Source organism: Leptodactylus fuscus, chromosome 7 (genome assembly GCF_031893055.1).
Source record: "Leptodactylus fuscus isolate aLepFus1 chromosome 7, aLepFus1.hap2, whole genome shotgun sequence".
Lineage (NCBI taxonomy): Eukaryota > Metazoa > Chordata > Amphibia > Anura > Leptodactylidae > Leptodactylus > Leptodactylus fuscus.
The window spans coordinates 1,690,038-1,711,594 of record NC_134271.1 but is presented as its reverse complement, the minus strand read 5'-3'; the positions used below and the strand labels follow the sequence as shown (position 1 = coordinate 1,711,594).

General features: G+C 50.7%; 1 protein-coding gene across 7 annotated transcripts; it reads left to right on the top strand.

Annotated features, from left to right (window-relative positions):
• The first annotated feature begins 68 nt into the window (after window positions 1-68).
• Window positions 69-19,637, top strand: ATG13 (autophagy related 13). 7 transcript variants are annotated; one of them, XM_075280755.1, is made up of 19 exons: window positions 69-201; window positions 3,285-3,366; window positions 3,773-3,853; window positions 3,922-4,041; window positions 4,484-4,530; window positions 5,549-5,689; window positions 6,237-6,277; window positions 7,452-7,548; window positions 7,749-7,847; window positions 9,405-9,495; window positions 10,028-10,126; window positions 11,157-11,267; window positions 12,845-12,972; window positions 13,057-13,165; window positions 13,253-13,330; window positions 13,410-13,517; window positions 13,967-14,092; window positions 15,041-15,079; window positions 18,701-19,637. In XM_075280755.1, the coding sequence occupies exons 2-19, from the start codon at window positions 3,298-3,300 to the stop codon at window positions 18,776-18,778; spliced, it is 1,662 nt and encodes a 553-aa protein (XP_075136856.1). In that variant the 5' UTR covers window positions 69-201; window positions 3,285-3,297; the 3' UTR covers window positions 18,779-19,637. The 7 variants fall into 7 exon arrangements, with proteins under 7 accessions (XP_075136856.1, XP_075136859.1, XP_075136858.1 ...); XM_075280758.1 differs by lacking the exon at window positions 7,749-7,847; XM_075280757.1 differs by lacking the exon at window positions 10,028-10,126.
• The last annotated feature ends 1,920 nt before the right edge of the window (window positions 19,638-21,557 follow it).

The following is a 21,557-nucleotide window of genomic DNA, read 5'->3' as shown; positions in this document are numbered from 1 at the left end:
TATCCCCCAATATTTCTATCTATGTGGAAAGTGCAGCAGAGAAGCCTCAGACCAGTTTACTCCGCAGACACAGCAAAACACAAACAGTAATGGCGGCTGTGAGGGCTGAGCAGGGGACGTGAGAGACGGAGCGGGGACCGACAGGACACGGACACAGCACGAGGCTCAGCCGGGGAAGACCGAGCCCTGGAATGAGAAGAGGTGAGCGGCGGGGGCGGCAGCACACTGCGGGGGGCCCGGGGGAGGCTACAACGTATTATATACAGCTTAAAGGGGCGGCAATTAAAGGGATGTTCCGCCAGGACCGCCAGTCATATTGGAAGTCATTGCTGCTCAGTTGCCTAGTAACAGCTCCTGCACACCGTGGGTGACAACCAGCGGCCTCCATTATCCTGTGTTATCTGTGGTTGTCGCTGACCCCCATGGCCCAGGTATCCAGCACAGACTGTGGCCATGACACGGACGGCTCCGTCATTGTAGGGAACGGTCCGGAACACCAAAATTATAGGAATGTAATGGGGAAATGATGTTGCTGATCTGTCGTCAGGCTCCCTGATAGGTGACGGCTGACACCCGGGACCCCGACCGATCATCTGCTCTCATCAGCCACCCGGGGACCCCCACCAATAATCTGCTGTCATCAGCCACCCGGGGACCCCCCACCAATAATCACCACCCGGGACCCCAACCAATAATCTGCTCTCATCAGCCACCCGGGGACCCCCACCAATAATCTGCTCTCATCAGCCACCCGGGGACCCCCACCAATAATCACCACCCGGGACCCCAACCAATAATCTGCTCTCATCAGCCACCCGGGGACCCCCACCAATAATCTGCTCTCATCAGCCACCCGGGGACCCCCACCAATAATCTGCTGTCATCAGCCACCCGGGGACCCCCACCAATAATCACCACCCGGGACCCCAACCAATAATCTGCTCTCATCAGCCACCCGGGGACCCCCACCAATAATCTGCTCTCATCAGCCACCCGGGGACCCCCACCAATAATCTGCTGTCATCAGCCACCCGGGGACCCCCACCAATAATCACCACCCGGGACCCCAACCAATAATCTGCTCTCATCAGCCACCCGGGGACCCCCACCAATAATCTGCTGTCATCAGCCACCCGGGGACCCCGACCAATAATCACCACCCGGGACCCCAACCAATAATCTGCTCTCATCAGCCACCCGGGGACCCCCACCAATAATCTGCTGTCATCAGCCACCCGGGGACCCCGACCAATAATCTGCTCTCATCAGCCACCCGGGACCCCCGACCAATAATCTGCTGTCATCAGCCACCCGGGGACCCCGACCGATCATCTGCTCTCATCAGCCACCCGGGGACCCCGACCGATCATCTGCTCTCATCAGCCACCCGGGGACCCCGACCGATCATCTGCTCTCATCAGCCACCCGGGGACCCCCACCAATAATCACCACCGGGACCCTGACCAATAATCTGCTCTCATCAGCCACCCGGGGACCCCCACAAATAATCACCACCCGGGACCCCGACCAATAATCTGCTCTCATCAGCCACCCGGGACCCCGACCGATCATCTGCTCTCATCAGCCACCCGGGGACCCCCGACCAATAATCTGCTGTCATCAGCCACCCGGGGACCCCGACCAATAATCTGCTGTCATCAGCCACCCGGGGACCCCCACCAATAATCACCACCCGGGACCCCGACCAATAATCTGCTGTCATCAGCCACCCGGGGACCCCGACCGATCATCTGCTGTCATCAGCCACCCGGGGACCCCGACCGATCATCTGCTCTCATCAGCCACCCGGGACCCCCACCAATAATCACCACCCGGGACCCCCGACCAATAATCTGCTCTCATCAGCCACCCGGGACCCCCACCGATCATCTGCTGTCCGCAGGCACTACATAGAGAACAATGCTATCCACGTCTGGCATGTAATGGCTACTGAGGGTAGCTGATCTGTGGGGTCCCGGGTGTTAACCCCCCACTGAGCTGATATTGGTGACTTATCCGTCACAAAGATGATCAATATCAGATTGGCGGCAGCAGATACCCAGGATCCTGACCAATCATCTGCTGTCCGCAGGCACTACACAGAGGACAACGCTAGCCACTTCTGGCTCCATATAGTGGCTGCTGAGAATAGCTGATCTGTGGGGGTCCTGGCTGTCAGACCTCTGACAGTCTGATACTGGTGACCTATCCTGTTTGCCCAGAAACCTCTCTACAGGTATCGACTGGGACTATCAAGGGGGAGAGGGGGGTTTGAATCTCAGGACAACCCCCCATGGAGGGGCTGCAGCACTACAGTGACCATTACACCGCCATAGCGCTGCTACCATCTATTCCCAACCTTTATGATGATATTACTCTCCAGTCTCCTGCTGTATTACATTCCCTCTGCTCTGCCTGTGTGTCAGTCTTCACAGACTATGTGCACCAGGAAGCTCAGTAAGAACAGCGCTCTAGATGACGTCTAGATAATGGGGTGAGAGCTTTGCACTGCAGATAGAAATGTGTTTCATGCCACATGACAATCCCGATGTTCTGCAGCCTCCTGTGACGTCCTGGGTGGTACGAGTACCGGGAATACATTGGGATTAATTAGTTTCTCAGGTGCCTTCCCGGAGATCGCTTTGTGCTTATATAACTGAATATTCAGATTCCTTTGTGGCCCCGGGATATACAGGATGAAACTGCTGAGCTTGGCACGGTCGGCTTCAAAAAGCTGTGTCTGGCATCATCCATCCCCTCGGAGGGGAAGCGGCCGCCCAGAGCTCTTGTTTTGTTATCTGTCCCACCGTGTAATGCCCTAGTTGGTTTATAGATCCTAAAACATGGCCCTGAGGCGCCACTTAACTTTAATTGGTGACCACAGACCCCCCTGTGTATTCTGCCGCTCTCCTCGCTGGTTTCTGCCGACCATCAGCAGCTTTTATTCTCTGCTAGGTTTTTATCTTCTGCATCAACTTGAAGTTCTTAAAAAAAATCCCGGCATCAGGCCATCGTGTACATGAAGAGCAATGTACCGTATATATATATAACTCGAGTATATACGGTAATTCAGCCTATAGGAGTGAATGGGACGGGACAGTAATTACATCATCCGGTCGCCATGTACACAGTGAGGAGGTCATGGTCAGTGGGGGGTCCCGGCTGCTGCACCCCCTCTGATCACTTATTGATGACCTCTTCATTCATGTGACACTCATATAGTTCAGAGGGGTCTGAAGTACCAAAATCAATAATCAATCAATAATTCAATCCTGTTTGTTCAGGTTTTCAGACACAATGGACGCCGAGCTCAGCCCACAAGACCGGAAGGACTTGGACAAGTTTGTAAAATTCTTTGCATTAAAGGTAAAGCCCACTATATAGAGTATAATTCAGTATATACTGAGGGCACTATAAGCGCCAGCATGTCCTGGACTCACAATCTGTTTTGTGGTGACCCCTCAATAACTGGATGCGGCTGTAGTCTTATGCCAATGAGAGCTGTATCTCTTATACCTCAGGCCCTGGCTCCGGTAATGGAGGGAGTGGAAGTGCTGGGGTGGTATATACTGCACACCCACAAGCTCCTGTATACAGACAATCAATCAGCTCCTCATATCTCAGCTTTTTGGACCCAGTTGATAGGAAATGAAGGAGCTGCTGACTTGTCGCTGTCTCCTACTGTATCCTCGCCCCCCCCCCCCCCCCCCCCCCCCCCGACCTGTGTATTGCATGAGATCTATAATATTCATGTTTCTTTATCATTGCACAGGCGGTGCAGGTCATCGTACAAGCTCGGCTTGGGGATAAGATTTGTACGCGTTCGTCTTCCTCTCCCACAGGGTCAGACTGGGTAAGTGTCGTTTCTTCACATCCATATTTTATAGGTGGATATCCATTAACTGTGATGTTTTTTTGCAGTTTAATTTGGCGATCAAAGACATCCCTGAGGTGACCCAAGAAGCCAAGAAAGCTCTGTCGGGGCAGCTGCCGGCGGTGGGGCGCTCCATGTGTGTGGAGATCTCCCTGAAGACCTCCGAGGTAGGGAGGGGACATGAATCCTAAACCCAGACACTCATGGTCTGTCTACAGGATAGGTTGGTTTTTTTTTTGTTTGTTTTTTTTGCATGGACACAAACTCAGACATGCAGGACTCTGTGTCCGTCCAAAAAGAAATAAAAAATGTTTCCACATTGAGGAGGCTGCAGACGGACACCGGCGGTTTGCTTTAAAAACCCATTGGACTGACTGACCGCCGGCAGGTCGCCCCCTATCCAGTTTCTCCAGGGATTAGGACAGAGACCCCTGGGCGGACAGCAGGCACTAGTGGGAACACCACGTCAGCAGCACAAATCTCTCCCCTGTTCTGAGGGTTTGCTTCAGTGTATCAGTCTGGAGTCAAGATCTGAGAAGACTGAACTAGACGCAATTGTTGTGATCCCTCAGTGTATTGTAAGTCTCAAAATTGCCTTTTATTTTTCAGGGAGACTCCATGGAACTAGAAGTCTGGTGTCTGGAGATGAATGAAAAGTTAGTGCACCTTTAAAAATACATAGTTGAGTTAAAGGGGTTATTGAGCTTTTTGCAGGACCACTGCAGATCAGCAGATTGAAGCCAAAGAGGAGCACAACTTCCACTTCACAGGCCATGTGACATGATGTTTATTAATCACATGACCTGTTCATGGCTCAGTCCTACTCAAGTGACAGGTGCTGAGCTGCAGTACCAAGCACGGCCACTATACACTGTACGGCGCTGTGCTTGTTTGTTTTTTGGGTTTTTTTCTCAGAAGGAGGCAGCTCTCAGCCAAACTCTTTGGTCTCTCCAAACAGCTGATTGATGGGAGTACCAGGTGTTGGACCCTTGCTTGATCTTCAGGGGTTATCCAGGCATGGACCTCATGTTTCCAGGCTGGTTCTCACTCTGGGTCATGTGATCAGAACTAGTACCTGAGCTAATCCTTCTCTCCTGTGCTCACTGACATGGGGCTGGCAGACTGGAGGATTGTAATAGAAAAGCCATCCCCATAGTACAGCAACTAGCTGTGTATACAGAAGGGATGCAGTGCCAGATCACATGACCCAGGACCAGCCCAAGACTGAACCCAATTAGAACCTCGGGCATATGTGTTTTTGAACAGTGCCTAGATAACCCCTTTAAGGATGTGTTCACACAGGGTATCTGAGCTTTCTAGTTGATTACGTTATTGATCCACAAGTTCATCATTTCACATTGTGGCGGCCCTAGAAGAATATCCTGGACATGAGGGGTAGGCGGGGGACACATCATGGGGATCCTATGGGGCCTATAAGACATGGCTGCTCTAATCTCTGAGCGCCACAGTCAGTGCTGACGCAGCATTTAAAGGGATTGGCTTCCCCTTGAGTAACTGTGGTGTGATCCAGGCCCATCCCTAGTATAGACAGGTAGCCCGGGTCCATTGAAGGGACTTATAACAAGGGCCTAGAGGCAGAAAAGACACAAGAGCCAGCTTTAGCTATGGAAGGAAATCTTAGAAGTTTTTACTCTTTTTGTATCTGGATTACAGATGTGACCGGGACATCAAAGTCTCCTATACTGTATATAACCGGCTGTCGTTACTACTGAAGTCTTTACTTGCCGTCACCCGCGTGACCCCGGCCTACAGGTTGTCCAGGAAGCAGGGCCATGAATACGTCATCCTCTACAGGTCTGCACCTCTGCTCACAAGTCTGTCTCGTTACGTATCATTTTACTGCTTGGTTTCAGTTTTCTTAAGGGCTGTTCACACAGAGGAATTGGGAATTCATTCTAAGGCACATTATGTTCCAAAACTCGGCCCTATTTCTGTCCAGACTCTGCTTGCCATTGTTTTAGTGAGAGGCAGCATCCTGACAATACACAAGTGTCTGCTGGGTCTTCCAGACTGTTACTGAGGCCGCTGCAGAGCCCCAATGTGAGGTCCGTTTGCCCCACTGCTTCGGCTTTCTGCCACGAGTTCCCCAGAGCCAGAATGTGGAGAATAATTTCAGGTGACTTTCTCTATGTCACCTATGCTAGGTAATGTGAAGAGCCCGGCCTCCAGAGCCGTACATGGCGGCAGACCTTTGTGCTCTGCTGTTGATGGATTTCGCTCACAGAGCATTGTCTAGGCTGGATACTACAGCACTCACTGCTCGGCCAATACTCATTGACACCCATAGCAGCTGCCGTTCTGAAGTTTCATGTGTATGATATATGTTCATGTCTTCTTTCAGGATTTATTTTGGAGACGTTCAGCTCTTGGGACTTAAAGAAGGTAATGCCTGAACCCTATATTACTACTGCCCCCTACTGGATGAGATCTTCTCTGTGTCTTGTAGGTTTCTGCTGCTATGGCCAGAGGGGGGGGGGGGCATTATATGAGCAGAGAGATATGTGTGCCCTTCACCCGCTGAGGCCCAGCAATAGACAGAACATAGAGGGGGATTTATTAACCCATGGATGCAAGTTTTCTGACATAGGTGGAATTTTCACCCTTTCTGCACCAGCGTGAAACCTTGGCAGCATCCAATCAGGGGCAGCAGAGATCGATGAGATGAGATTTACTTCTTTTATGTTTTTTCAACCCCTTTAACACTCTGCAGTCTCCAGTGACAGGCCCAGGGCTCGATCTTCTGTATGATTTATTATCATTCCTTTGTCTCGCCGTCAGGAGTAGGTGAGCTTTGGCTCTTCGGCTCTTGACACTACAACTTCCAGCATTCGTACTAGCTCTGAAGTGAGTTGTTGTCGCTGATCTCTGCCGTATATACTTCACTGTAGTATCAGTAAGACCTGCCTAGCAATTAAAGGAACAGTAAACCTGGAAATGAGTGAGAGCAAATACAGAAATCTCCTGTTAGAAGTCAATGGGGGAGAAATTCTCCAAAAAGTCATCAGAGTGAGCCATGCTGCAGCGAGGCACAACAGAGACTGCAGCAAAGGGGAGTGGGATTGATAGCAATCCTTTCTGCGTGTCACGTTGACGGTCTCAGGCTCAGATATATTGGCTTATGTGCGGTTTATCCTTGTAGTGTTCTCAATAAACCGCCTTACGTGAAACCATTCTGGATAATCCCTTTAAGCGCGCTACACACTATCCCAATCTTTTGTGTAATTCTTACTCTACATGGCTGCCAGTCTGTGATCTAAAGCCCTGGACCAGTGATTGGCTCTTACTTGATTACAGTATATATGACTGGACAGTCCTAGTGAAGGTATACACTGATTACTATGGTATATATGACTGGTCCTAGTGAAGGTATACACTGATTACTATGGTATATATGACTGGTCCTAGTGAAGGTATACACTGATTACTATGGTATATATGACTGGACAGTCCTAGTGAAGGTATACACTGATTACTATGGTATATATGACTGGACAGTCCTAGTGAAGGTATACACTGATTACTATGGTCAGTCCTTATGCCCGTATCTCTTTTTCAGGGTTCCAGGCAGTACGTGTCGGGACAGTAGGGACGCCCATTGGAACCCTAACTTTGACCTGCGCCTATAGGACCAATCTGGCCTTTATGTCCACTCGGTAAGCCTGGTCAGCACAGGTAGGCAGTCACCTGCTAGACTCCCTATAATGTCTCCACCCGTGTGCACACTTCTAGATTAGCACAGTGCGATATCATACACCGCTATTATACATATGTTGTACACTGAAGGATATCAGTGAGGGTGTACAAGTCAGCCAGGCCGCAGCTCAATAACATCAATGTGTTTGTTGCATTTCAGGCAGTATGAGAGGACCCAGCCCATCATGGGGATTATTATTGATCATTTTGTTGACCGACCTTTCCCCAGCACCTCACACATGCATCCCTGCAACTACAGGTGAGGACACAGGCAGCATGCACACACCCCATGTACAGCCACTGAGGACACCAGGCCAAAGTCTCCTCACACAACACACATCTTATATACACATCATTACCCCAGAGGACATGTTATACCCTGGGACAACCTCCCTGACCTCCTCTTTATGCCAACAGACTATCAGCCTGAACATGCAAAATCCCAGCTTGTATCCTGTAAAGTTAGGATCTCTAGATCTCTGCTATTAAAAGGGTGTTCTGCTGATAACCAGCCTATGCGGTGGATATTGCTAGGGGTCCCCACTGATCACTAGTACAGGGGTCCTGTGTCTCTGTCAAGCACAATCGATCCATACAATCATAATGGCACTGACTGGATAGCCAAGCACATCACCCGGCCACTTGGTCTTCATCATTCAGTCCTTGCGCTATGGGAACAGACAGAATCAGGACCCTTGTTCAGCCGGTCATTGGGCTTCCCAGTAGTCAGACACCCTGCAGGTTAGCGATCTTCAGCTATATAGACTATAAATTATTACTGGAACACCCCTTTGAATGGGTTATGTGGGTGAGAGGACTTCTCATGGTACATTCAGCCCCCCCCCCCCCCGCCAGTTTTGGCCCAGAAGTCTCTGCGCTCGGCCTCCCCTCCTCTGCTTTACTCCAGTTGCTTTTAGCTAGAGTAGAGAGGAGTTGGTCATGTGAATGTAAGTTGTAGTGCCAGCAGAGAAGCAAAGCTCCCCCCCCCCCCCCGACCCTTTCTTATTCAGTAAGGATGTTTATCCAGCAGTAACATGTTCCCTCTCCGTTATCTTGGCCTATAAATACAGTTTAACCTCCAGTCTGAACGTTTACATAGATGGAGACGGAGATGTCCGGCTACTGGCCTGGTGAGAGTCAGGCGCACATAATAAGGGGCCACAATAATGTGCAGCGACAAGAATGGGATTCAGAGCTGGGTAGTAAAACCTGAACCGAGCAGCCATATTATCCTTATGTGGGAGTGCATACTTGGCCTGAGATTGCCTATGTTTGCAGCCAGCTTTATACTTCGTACTTTACCTCGATAGTCGTCCATCTCTAGATACTGACACCTCAGACAATCGGAGTCCGTCATGTAGCAGTGCCGTGTTTGCTATTATACTGCTGGTGCTAGAATTGTATTCGGAGAACCTTACGCCGGCTGTACACATTACAATAATGGTAGCCAAAGCTGCTGTATACGGCAGGGCCACCCAATCACCTAACATGTATGTGCATGTCCTGACTTCATCTTCAGACATAGCAGGCAAGAGAAGGATCAGGGAGTATAGATTACAACATGCCCAATCCTTTGTTCTCATGTGTGTCTGACAGCAGCTTATTCTCATCTCCCTATGAACACATGCATGCTTGCCCAAGCTGAGAATGCATGTGTGTGCGGGTGGTCGGAATAGCTGCTGGCCAATGAGCTTCTGCTAGTGTGAGCTGCCGATTCCACCTAAAGACTTTGCATTGCCTCCGCACACCCATCCGCCAGCCCTTGTCTTACAGTCTGAGATCATTCTGCATGGCTTGTCTTCATGTTTCCTAACAGGGCACCTGAGGATACGGGCGTCGTCTACCCGTCTGTGGAGGATTCCCAGGATGTCGTTGCCACATCCTTTTCTACGTCTCCTCCTTCACAGGTTAGTTTGTGCATCAGAACCCGTGAGGCTGCCATGTGCAGGTGCTCGCTATAGGGGAATCCGTGAAGGCGACTTCACCGTATACACAAGAAAGTGTTGTATACCAGTCTGAGCCGTCCATTCTGCGGCAGTCTGAGCCTGGTTATCCTGATACAGAGCTCCAGATCCCCTGCATAGTCCTGCCTACCTGCAGTCACCCCTAGAGGGCGCTCACAACTTACGGGGGGAGATTTATGAGGGTGTTTTTTTTATTGCCACTTGCAGCAAAACATTGCAAACTCCAGGTAGTAAATGTGCCCCATTACGTATTCCATGAGGTCCTCCTAGCGGTAACTGCAGCAGCCACAATCTTATGTCCTAAATCTAGCCGATGCTTCAGATCTCTGGATTAGATAAATGGAGCTCCAATAGACCAAAAAGAGAATGCGCCCTATAAATGAGGAGGTGCTGGATGGCGCTGGGATCTGCAGTCGTATCTCACCTGTCTGCTCTCTCTCTCTCTGTCTGTCTCTCTCTGGCTCATTGTGTGTAGTGTGTGTTCACGCTCAGTAAGGCACAGTGTCAGACAGCCACTCCTGTGGTTACGGACTCCCACAGGGTCCTGACGATGGGACTGACCTTCCATCACCAAGTGAGTCCAATCTGGGCATGTGTATGGTGTGTGCCTGTCTGTCTATGTAATAGGTGGCAGGAGGAGAGCGGCCTCTCCGCTAATACTCAGGTATATGACATGTAGGACTTGTGTGCACTCTACACTATGCAGCCGCTCAGCCAAGTGTGCATGTGTATTCAGTGGGAAAGCAACACTATACCATTGCCAGATAGCGGACAGGGACTTATCTCTTAGGGAACAGCGAATAGTGTCTGATGGAATTCACCATGCTCAATCCTTCCTTTTACCAATATCCTAGGCCATGGAAGAGTTGGGAGGAATTGATGGGCCCCAGTGCGACATCTGTAATGGGGCCCCTGCCTACCTTATGCATTTAGTGTAGTAGAATCCTGTATTGGGCAGAGGGATTGTTGTGCCCCCTATGGGTCTGGTTGTAACTACTACAACTACGCCCCTGCCCCTCCTATATGGGCACACACAGCAGTAGTGCTGCCAATGAAGGGGCCGCCTCCAGGGCACCGGGGGCAGTATAGCTTGGATTTCTCAGTCGCACCCATCTTTTTCCCCTCTGTATAGATTAGACAGATCTACTAATGGATTCCCTTTAAGTATTAATAACAATGGTTTGATGTTAAAGGGGTTGTTTGGGATCACAACATGTAAATGCATGTGGGGGGGATAAAAACTGCTAACACTTACTGCTTCCCCCCAGTTCATGCTTTAGGCCAGACGTCGCCACCACTGAGTGTATATAGAGCAGTTACAGCGGTGACATCACAGTGACGGGGCTGCTGGGGTCAATCCCTATGAGCAGCGACCCCCTTAATGTGACATCACTGCTGCAGCCACTCTGTATACACGGCCGGCCCGGGTCAGGAGAGGATCCAGGGTCAGGCCTTTTGCATTTACATTTTCTGACCCCTGAGAGCCCCTTTAATGTTGGTGTATTGTGAAGCTCGGCCTCTCCCCTGCCCCGCACCGCTGCATTCTCTTATTAATCTTGCATTTCTTTCTTCCGTCTTTTCTTCCTTTCTTCCCTGCTTTCTAGCTGTACAGCTCTCGCCTTTCTTACCAGCCAGCTGTCCTTGGAGCTGGATCCTCGGACCTGGGCTACCCGGTGGCCTTGGCTGCTGGAGTGAGTGCTACCCTCCCACACCAGGTACTCCTCCACACGAGGAGATGGGGTAATGCACAGGAATCGGGGAGATTTGTAGTGATCTGACCAATCTGATAACTGTGCATGTTAATGGTGGGATCACTGCGAGAGTCTATAGAGAAGACCAAGGCTCCAGTCCATTCCTCAGCAGATACAGTGGGGTAGGGGCGATTATTCTGGGGTAGATCCTGGACTTTCCGTCACATTCCTAAATCCTAATAGTCCTCAGTCCTATGTAGATGGCCTCAGTAATACAGAGCATATCACTCTTTACCATACACAAAGCTCCCATCAGGGCCGCAGTTGGATTTGATGTGTCCATTCAAGTCTTGTGCCCCTGAGGAATTTTTCGGTCTGACTGTAGGATGCCCCCCTTGTAAAATGTCATCCTATGACTATATTCTGCTGGTGCTATTCTGTCTGCTAGATAATACACATCTCTATAGGATCGTCCCTGCTGAGATGGTAGGTGTTGTGAGTATTGTCTGCAGACATGGAGTCAGAGGGTAAAGGTGGGATATCGCCAATCCTGTACCACAAGTGCTGCCCGTCTCCCCTCCATGGTTTACACCAGCCTTTATCAATAGAATAGAAGGACTGAGGTGACGGGAATAAGACTTGCCATGTGTACGGGGCCTTAGAGATGATGGGTCTGTATGGATCCATCATAACGGATAGCGCATGGACCAAAGTGACAACCATGGGCATGAAGACTTGGTCAGAGGTTGTCAGGATGGCAGATGTGATTCTGGTGACTACCACTAGAGAGCACAATGACTGGGGATTATGTTCCTGTTTTGATTGTAAACTACTAAAGCGATGACCTTTCCTATTACAAGTTCTCTTCAGTCTACATGAGCGCAGGTAAACGGTGCAGTGTCCCTCATTGTGCCCCCCACCCGCTGTATACCATATAGCGGTGCTCACTAAGGCCTCCTGCACATGGGCAGATACAATCCCGAAAATCCTGGCTCTTCAGTGCCTGGGCTGAGCCTGGTGCAGGAATCCTGTGACCTCCTGAATTATAGTAGGATATATATACACGAGTCCCTGCCTTCCTGCGGCGCCGCTGCCCTGTACTATATGCGGCATGGATTAGTAAGGTGGCGAGGACTTTGGGCTTCAGTCTGATAATAATGTATGAAAAATCCAAAGTCCCTGCTGACCCCTTTATAAAAAGACGCTGGGACAGATTTAGGAATCCTGGAGGTTGTCACACTTTAAGCCCCGCCCCTCTCCTGCTAATCCCCGCCTCTTCGTGCGAGCTGCAAAAAAGTGTCAGAAACCCTCAGTAAATGTGACCCAGGACATTCATGTCGGTGCTTTGGAGCAAAATGTGCGGAATCCTGCTTTTAGTTAATAGATCTCCTGCAAAGTGCTTATTAAAGGGCTAGACCCATCTTTTGTGATCTTTGGGGCCCCCATTGATCCCGAGATTGAAGGGACTGCAGCCCTGTGGCCCCTGAGCTCTCACCAATGCACACACATCACCTACACGTGTAAGAAATCCTATGTATAGTGAAGAGTATACGCCCCAGGTGATTGTAAAGGGTTAACCTTAATGTTCCTTCTCCTAATAGATGGTGGTGCCGGGGAAGGAGGGAGGATTGCCCAATATCACCGCCCAGCCTGCACATGGCACACAGGCGGATCACGAGCGAGCGGTTCTGACTTCACCCTCGCATGTGGCTGGCGTCACCTCCAGCAGGTAGGTCCTCGGTCTGTGCGGCCGTTTTCCTCGTCATCTTCATGTGGCTTCCATTATTGCTTTCGTTCTTGCTTCTCTTTGCAGCGAGGAGGCCGATGTCCCGTCCGGCAGCAGCACAGCAGGTAGTGGTAAGGCTCCGCATATCCTATTCACTCGCAAGGTTGGGGCCTTTGTGGACAAACCTTCCCCCCAGGTGAGTGGACGTGACCTTAGAGGACGTAGGGGACTCCTGTGGCTCCACCATCCCTCGCTATATGGTCTGTGGTTGATGTATTTGCAGGTCACCTACGCCAGCACAGATATACCATTTGCGGTATTTGCCCCCAGACTGAATGAGGTGGAGGACACAGACCCCATGGTATGTCCTCACCCCCGTCATATGATTGCCGCCTCTTCATGAGGACGGATGTAAAGATCTAGCACTTGTTCTTTTCCAGGTGGTGTGTCCTGAGACCCCAGAAGAGGTGTCCCCCGAGGCCCGCAGCCTGCAGAGCTCCTGCTCCAGCAATGAAGTGCCCCAGGACGACTTTGTTATGGTGGACTTTGTAAGTCCTGACAATTATAAGAGATGAAATGTGACTTACATTAGTGTCTAAGGCTGTGATATTGCCGCAGGACAGGCGGTCAGTATGTGATCTGTAGGGATCTGATGCCTGGACCCACACAGATCAGCTGTTACAGTAGAGTACTGGGAGTGCGTGCAGAACTGCAGCCCCGTCCACTGTATAGCGGTGACTCCTGGGACTTATAGTGTTGCTCATATTACTGGAATAGGTGCAATCTGCATACACTCCCCGACCACTGCTGGAACGTCCTGTGCCGCAGCAGCTGATCTGTGCAGGACCCCATAGATAACTTACTGGATAGGTCACCAGTATAAAATAATTCCATACAGGGATAGACAACCCCTTTAACTATAGGTGAAAAACTTATTCTAGATAAAGCTGGTGAGGTCTTTACCCAACTATAAGTCAGACTTCTTATTTCCTTTAAGCGCCCGGCTTTTTCTAAGGATGACCTTCCCATGGACGTCGGGACCTTCTACCGGGAGTTCCAGAATCCGCCTCAGCTGAGCAGCCTTTCTATTGACATTGCTGTGCAGTCCATGGCAGAAGACCTGGTGAGTGCTTATGATATAGGGTTCGGCAGAGGGTGCACCTCCATATAGTAATGACACCAGGCGCCCCCTACTGCATGACTAGCACGGAGCACGTGGCTGACCTAGCAGCGGGCACGTGGCTGACCTAGCACCGGGCACACGGCTGACCTAGCACGTGGCTGACCTAGCACCGAGCACGTGGCTGACCTCTAGGCCACCTATCCTCTGAGGGCTCGCTGTTCTTCCAGTGGGTATATGAGCCTTGGAGATTGAGCTTTTCTCCTGCACGTGACAGGTGACCAGATTATTACTGATAGGGGGCGCAATCCTCTAATGTGCAGAGTGACTTGTACACTGCTCAGACATAGTATTAAAACCTGGAACGTGCTGAGTTTGAAGAAAAATGGGCAAAAGTAAGAACCTGAGAGACTTTGACATGGGCCAGACTGTGATGGGCAGCCGATTGTCTGAGAGCTGGTCCTAGATGGCGGCCCTGGGGTGTTCCCGGGGCACAATGGTTGGTTATTACCAGTAATGGTCCAAGCAGTAGACCCGGGCAGCGTCCTGCAGGTAAACCTCAGGGCCTGACCTCACGGTGAGACATTTACCACCTGCCTAAACTCTGTACACACCAAGAACCCCCTTCATAGCAGTGGCCTTTTATCAGGGTCATGGGGGACACGACGGCTCCTGCACTGACCGGGCCCCAGATCTCAGTGCAGTCATCTATCTGCAGGACCTGGTGGAGGCCGCAGCTCACAGGTAGCACAGGACGGCTCAGGGGCTCCAGGCCTCCATGGGCAGAGTAGTTTTGGTGACTTGGGGGTGTACTTGCTGGTTTTAATGTTCTGGTTGATCTGTATATTGGGGTTGTCACATATAACTGCAGGCACTACTATGGGGGGGGGGGGGGTCAGTACACATGGGGCGGGTCTCTAATGATATAATATGGTGTTACTTATTCTATAGGGCAGACGACACCAGCAACTGAGTAAAAGTGCAGCAGAAGTGCGGCTGTGTCAGACATGGCCGCCCCATACGATCCCTCCGGACAGTCTCTGTACTCGGCCAATTGGTTTATTTCTTTTCACGGTTGAAATAGAATCTGAGCTAGTTACCACATGAGTATATAGAGCCGGCAGCTGCAGGGTATACAGATGGAACGTGGCTGCATTTATCCTCCATGTTACAGCCTCAGGAGGCTTCTATATCTCCATCAGGCTGTGACCTCATCACACGGTGCAGGCACAGGGGCGTCCAGATGGTTGTATGTAACCTATAGAGGGCGCTATGAGCCTATGTATCCTATATGGAATAGGAGGAGCTGCTGTGCTATTGTATATCAGGAGATAACACATACACCCATGGGAGCCCCTATAGTATATAGCCTGGTACGTATATATACTGTGTATATAATATATATGTAGTTCACCCTTCTGCCATAACACAGACATTATATCACGGCCATAACAAAGCTGAATGTGTCTCGTTTATAAGGTAAAAGTCTGATGGGCGCCAAAACTATAGGGGTGTCCTAGTAATAAGTTCTCCTCTCACCACTACATTGGGGGTGACTGCGAGGGCCGGTCACTGGGACCCCCACTCATGGCAGAGATAAATGGCGCAGTGCTCGGACTCAGTCACAGCCACTGATGAAGATAGCCAAGTGCGGTGTGTGCGCCACAGTCAGCGCCATAGAAACTGAATCCAGCGCCCTGCCCAGTCCATTCAGCTCCTCCAGGCCACGTCCTTGTGGATGAGGAGGGGTGGGGGGGGACATGGGCATAGGACCCCAGCCTGGCTGAGATAGGGGCCCATAACCTTCCATACCATGACTTATTACCAGACCTCCCCTTTAATCAGGACTTGCCCTTTAAAGTGATGCTCTGCCCACCGGGGCCCTGTACACCTCCATGCAGGATCCTGAGGTGTAGGTGCCAGTGACGCCCCGGGCGGCAGAGGAGTTTAGGTTTTGCCTAGTTTGTCACTTCAACGAGGTCAATCCAGGACGCTGCGCTCTACCTATAGAATAGCCATGTGACTCCTCCCCCCCATACTCTACCTATAGAATGGCCATGTGACTCCTCCCCCCCATACTCTACCTATAGAATGGCCATGTGACTCCTCCCCCCCCATACTCTACCTATAGAATAGCCATGTGACTCCTCCCCCCCATACTCTACCTATAGAATGGCCATGTGACTCCCCCCCCATACTCTACCTATAGAATGGCCATGTGACTCCTCTCCCATACTCTACCTATAGAATAGCCATGTGACTCCTCCCCCGTACTCTACCTATAGAATAGCCATGTGACTCCCCCCCCCCATACTCTACCTATAGAATGGCCATGTGACTCCTCTCCCATACTCTACCTATAGAATAGCCATGTGACTCCCCCCCCCATACTCTACCTATAGAATAGCCATGTGACTCCTCCCCCCCATACTCTACCTATAGAATGGCCATGTGACTCCTCTCCCCATACGCTACCTATAGAATAGCCATGTGACTCCTCCCCCCCATACTCTACCTATAGAATGGCCATGTGACTCCTCCCCCATACTCTACCTATAGAATAGCCATGTGACTCCCCCCCCATACTCTACCTATAGAATGGCCATGTGACTCCCCCCCATACTCTACCTATAGAATAGCCATGTGACTCCTCCCCCCCCATACTCTACCTATAGAATGGCCATGTGACTCCTCCCCCATACTCTACCTATAGAATGGCCATGTGACTCCCCCCCCCATACTCTACCTATAGAATGGCCATGTGACTCCTCCCCCCATACGCTACCTATAGAATAGCCATGTGACTCCTCCCCCCATACTCTACCTATAGAATGGCCATGTGACTCCTCCCCCCATACTCTACCTATAGAATAGCCATGTGACTCCTCCCCCGTACTCTACCTATAGAATAGCCATGTGACTCCTCCCCCCGTACTCTACCTATAGAATGGCCATGTGACTCCTCCCCCTATACTCTACCTATGGCCATGTGACTCCTCCCCCCATACTCTACCTATAGAATGGCTATGTGACTCCCCCCCCCCATACTCTACCTATAGAATAGCCATGTGACTCCCCCCCCCATACTCTACCTATAGAATAGCCATTTGACTCCTCCCCCCATACTCTACCTATAGAATGGCCATGTGACTCCCCCCCCCATACTCTACCTATAGAATGGCCATGTGACTCCTCCCCCATACTCTACCTATAGAATAGCCATGTGACTCCTCCCCCGTACTCTACCTATAGAATAGCCATGTGACTCCTCCCCCCGTACTCTACCTATAGAATGGCCATGTGACTCCTCCCCCTATACTCTACCTATGGCCATGTGACTCCTCCCCCCATACTCTACCTATAGAATGGCTATGTGACTCCCCCCCCCATACTCTACCTATAGAATAGCCATGTGACTCCCCCCCATACTCTACCTATAGAATGGCCAAGTGACTCCTCCCCCCCGTACTCTACCTATAGAATGGCCATGTGACTCTTCCCCCCCATACTCTACCTATAGAATGGCCATGTGACTCCCCCCCCCATACTCTACCTATAGAATGGCCATGTGACTCCTCCCCCCATACTCTACCTATAGAATGGCCATGTGACTCCTCCCCCTATACTCTACTTATGGCCATGTGACTCCTCCCCCCATACTCTACCTATAGAATGACCATGTGACTCCTCCCCCCATACGCTACCTATAGAATAGCCATGTGACTCCTCCCCCCCATACTCTACCTATAGAATGGCCATGTGACTCCTCCCCCCATACTCTACCTATAGAATGGCCATGTGACTCCTCCCCCCATACTCTACCTATAGAATGGCCATGTGACTCCTCCCCCCATACTCTACCTATAGAATGACCATGTGACTCCTCCCCCCCATACTCTACCTATAGAATAGCCATGTGACTCCTCCCCCATACTCTACCTATAGAATAGCCATGTGACTCCTCCCCCCCATACTCTACCTATAGAATGGCCATGTGACTCCTCCCCCCCATACTCTACCTATAGAATAGCCATGTGACTCCTCCCCCATACTCTACCTATAGAATGACCATGTGACTCCTCCCCCATACTCTACCTATAGAATAGCCATGTGACTCCTCCCCCGTACTCTACCTATAGAATAGCCATGTGACTCCCCCCCCATACTCTACCTATAGAATAGCCATGTGACTCCCCCCCCATACTCTACCTATAGAATGGCCATGTGACTCCCCCCCCATACTCTACCTATAGAATGGCCATGTGACTCCTCCCCCCCATACTCTACCTATAGAATAGCCATGTGACTCCTCCCCCATACTCTACCTATAGAATGACCATGTGACTCCTCCCCCATACTCTACCTATAGAATAGCCATGTGACTCCTCCCCCCCATACTCTACCTATAGAATAGCCATGTGACTCCTCCCCCCCATACTCTACCTATAGAATGGCCATGTGACTCCTCCCCCCATACTCTACCTATAGAATGGCCATGTGACTCCTCCCCCATACTCTACCTATAGAATGGCCTTTAGTTAACCCTTTCTCTTGTGCTCAGCCATGTTGTCTCCCCTCCCCCACACTCACCGCTCTATTTCTTCTCCATAGGATTCGCTGCCAGAGAAGCTAGCCATGCATGAAAAAAACATGGAGGAGTTTGATGCCTTTGTGGAGTCGCTGCAATGAGATGGGAGAAGTTCCTCGGTCGGGGGTCTTCGTGTCGGAGCGTCTCCAGTTGCCCTTCATACTCAGGCCATAGTTTTCGTTGTGCCCCTACTTGTATTTCGGGTCCCCGGGAGCACCTTCTTGTAGCAGGACTGTCCAGGACTTGCTGATGATGGGGGTTGTTGTTCCTCCACCAGGGACCGACTTCTGGGTCACAAGAGCAGAGGACTGATCCGAAAGTGAGGAACGTGGTGACTCTTGTATCTTTGTAGTCAGTGTAAATATAATGGTGTGTGCGAGGACGGGCTGCACCTTATAGCCCCGGGTGGGGGACGTGCACCTGTACCAGTCTACGGTCACCCCACCACGTCTTGCCTGTAACAAGGGGTTCCCTTACTCTACACAATATCATGTTGTGTAACACAATCACAAGTGATCACTATCATTGCAGCCCTGCCCTCCTGCTGCCATAGCTCACTGCTGCCCCCAGTGGTCACATGGTGTAAGTACAGCAGCGCCAGGGTCGGTTTCCATAGCTCACTGCTGCCCCCAGTGGTCACATGGTGTAAGTACAGCAACGCCATGATTGGTCACCCCACGGTCTCCTCTCTCTCCTTTAGTCACCCCTCAGCTTATGTAGACTCTTGTATATGATAACACTAACCGGTCAGTGGCAGCGGGGGCGTCATATACTCCGCAGGGGCGGTTCCCCGGGGGCTTGGTCCCGCACATTGATGTCTAGTGTATGTAGGAATCTGTGGAGGGTTTAATGCTGCTACCCCACCCCCTCCCCGGACGTCCATTGCACCCAGGTGGAGGAGATCCTGCACTGTAATGTATTCAGATCTGTATTATATCAGAAATATATGTATTTCCAAGACCTGTGCAGCTGTGTGATTCCAGGAACCCTACAGATCAGCGGCTTGAAGCATTGTCATGTGGCCTGTGGCTCAGTCCCATTGGAGTGAAGGGGCTGAGCCGCCATACCAAGTGCAGCCACTATATGGCGCTGTGTACATGTTACATCGATATTTCCATGGCGGAGATTCTCTTGAACAACATGATGTAGAAGAGCGGAGCGGCCGCGTCTCCTGCCAGGTCTACAAGGATTGTTCAGGAGGAGTAAGAGAGGAACAAGACAATGCTGAGACCTAAGACATCGTGTTCCAGCTGTGACCTGGTCTTATGGGTGTAGGGCGGGGGCGGGGGATTATCTTGGGGCTTTGTTTTCCTGCACCTAATATGTCAGCTATTTGTCTCTCATTCCTCGGATGTTTTGCAGACTTGTACGTTCCGCTCTTTACACAAGTGCACGATGTTCACCATCACATGACATCAGCATTGTCCTGACCCCTCCCCTGATATAATACCGTCATATATGTGCCCGTATACCGGCCCGCTGTATTATTACCAGCCCCCTGATATACTATCGTCATATATGTGCCCGTATACCGGCCCGCTGTATTATTACCAGCCCCCTGATATACTACCGTCATATATGTGCCCGTATACCGGCCCGCTGTATTATTACCAGCCCCCTGATATACTACCGTCATATATGTGCCCGTATACCGGCCCGCTGTATTATTACCAGCCCCCTGATATACTACCGTCATATATGTGCCCGTATACCGGCCCGCTGTATTATTACCAGCCCCCTGATATACTACCGTCATATATGTGCCCGTATACCGGCCCTCTGTATTATTACCAGCCCCCTGATATACTACCGTCATATATGTGCCCGTATACCGGCCCACTGTATTATTACCAGCCCCCTGATATACTACCGTCATATATGTGCCCGTATACCGGCCCTCTGTATTATTACCAGCCCCCTGATATACTACCGTCATATATGTGCCCGTATACCGGCCCGCTGTATTATTACCAGCCCCCTGATATACTACCGTCATATATGTGCCCGTATACCGGCCCGCTGTATTATTACCAGCCCCCTGATATACTACCGTCATATATGAGCCCGTATACCGGCCCGCTGTATTATTACCAGCCCCCTGATATACTACCGTCATATATGAGCCCGTATACCGGCCCTCTGTATTATTACCAGCCCCCTGATATACTACCGTCATATATGAGCCCGTATACCGGCCCGCTGTATTATTACCAGCCCCCTGATATACTACCGTCATATATGTGCCCGTATACCGGCCCACTGTATTATTACCAGCCCCCTGATATACTACCGTCATATATGAGCCCGTATACCGGCCCGCTGTATTATTACCAGCCCCCTGATATACTACCGTCATATATGAGCCCGTATACCGGCCCTCTGTATTATTACCAGCCCCCTGATATACTATCGTCATATATGTGCCCCTATACCGGCCCACTGTATTATTACCAGCCCCCTGATATACTACCGTCATATATGTGCCCCTATACCGGCCCTCTGTATTATTACCAGCCCCCTGATATACTATCGTCATATATGTGCCCGTATACCGGCCCACTGTATTATTACCAGCCCCCTGATATACTACCGTCATATATGTGCCCGTATACCGGCCCACTGTATTATTACCAGCCCCCTGATATACTACCGTCATATATGTGCCCGTATACCGGCCCACTGTATTATTACCAGCCCCCTGATATACTACCGTCATATATGTGCCCGTATACCGGCCCGCTGTATTATTACCAGCCCCCTGATATACTACCGTCATATATGTGCCCGTATACCGGCCCGCTGTATTATTACCAGCCCCCTGATATACTATCGTCATATATGAGCCCGTATACCGGCCCGCTGTATTATTACCAGCCCCCT

Coding starts and splice junctions, on each gene's coding strand:
- ATG13 (XM_075280755.1), top strand. CDS start 3,298: ATGGACGCCGAGCTCAGCCCACAAGACCGGAAGGACTTGGACAAGTTT. Junction 3,367..3,772: donor TAAAATTCTTTGCATTAAAG/GTAAAGCCCACT, acceptor ATCATTGCACAG/GCGGTGCAGGTCATCGTACA. Junction 12,973..13,056: donor GCTGGCGTCACCTCCAGCAG/GTAGGTCCTCGG, acceptor TTCTCTTTGCAG/CGAGGAGGCCGATGTCCCGT.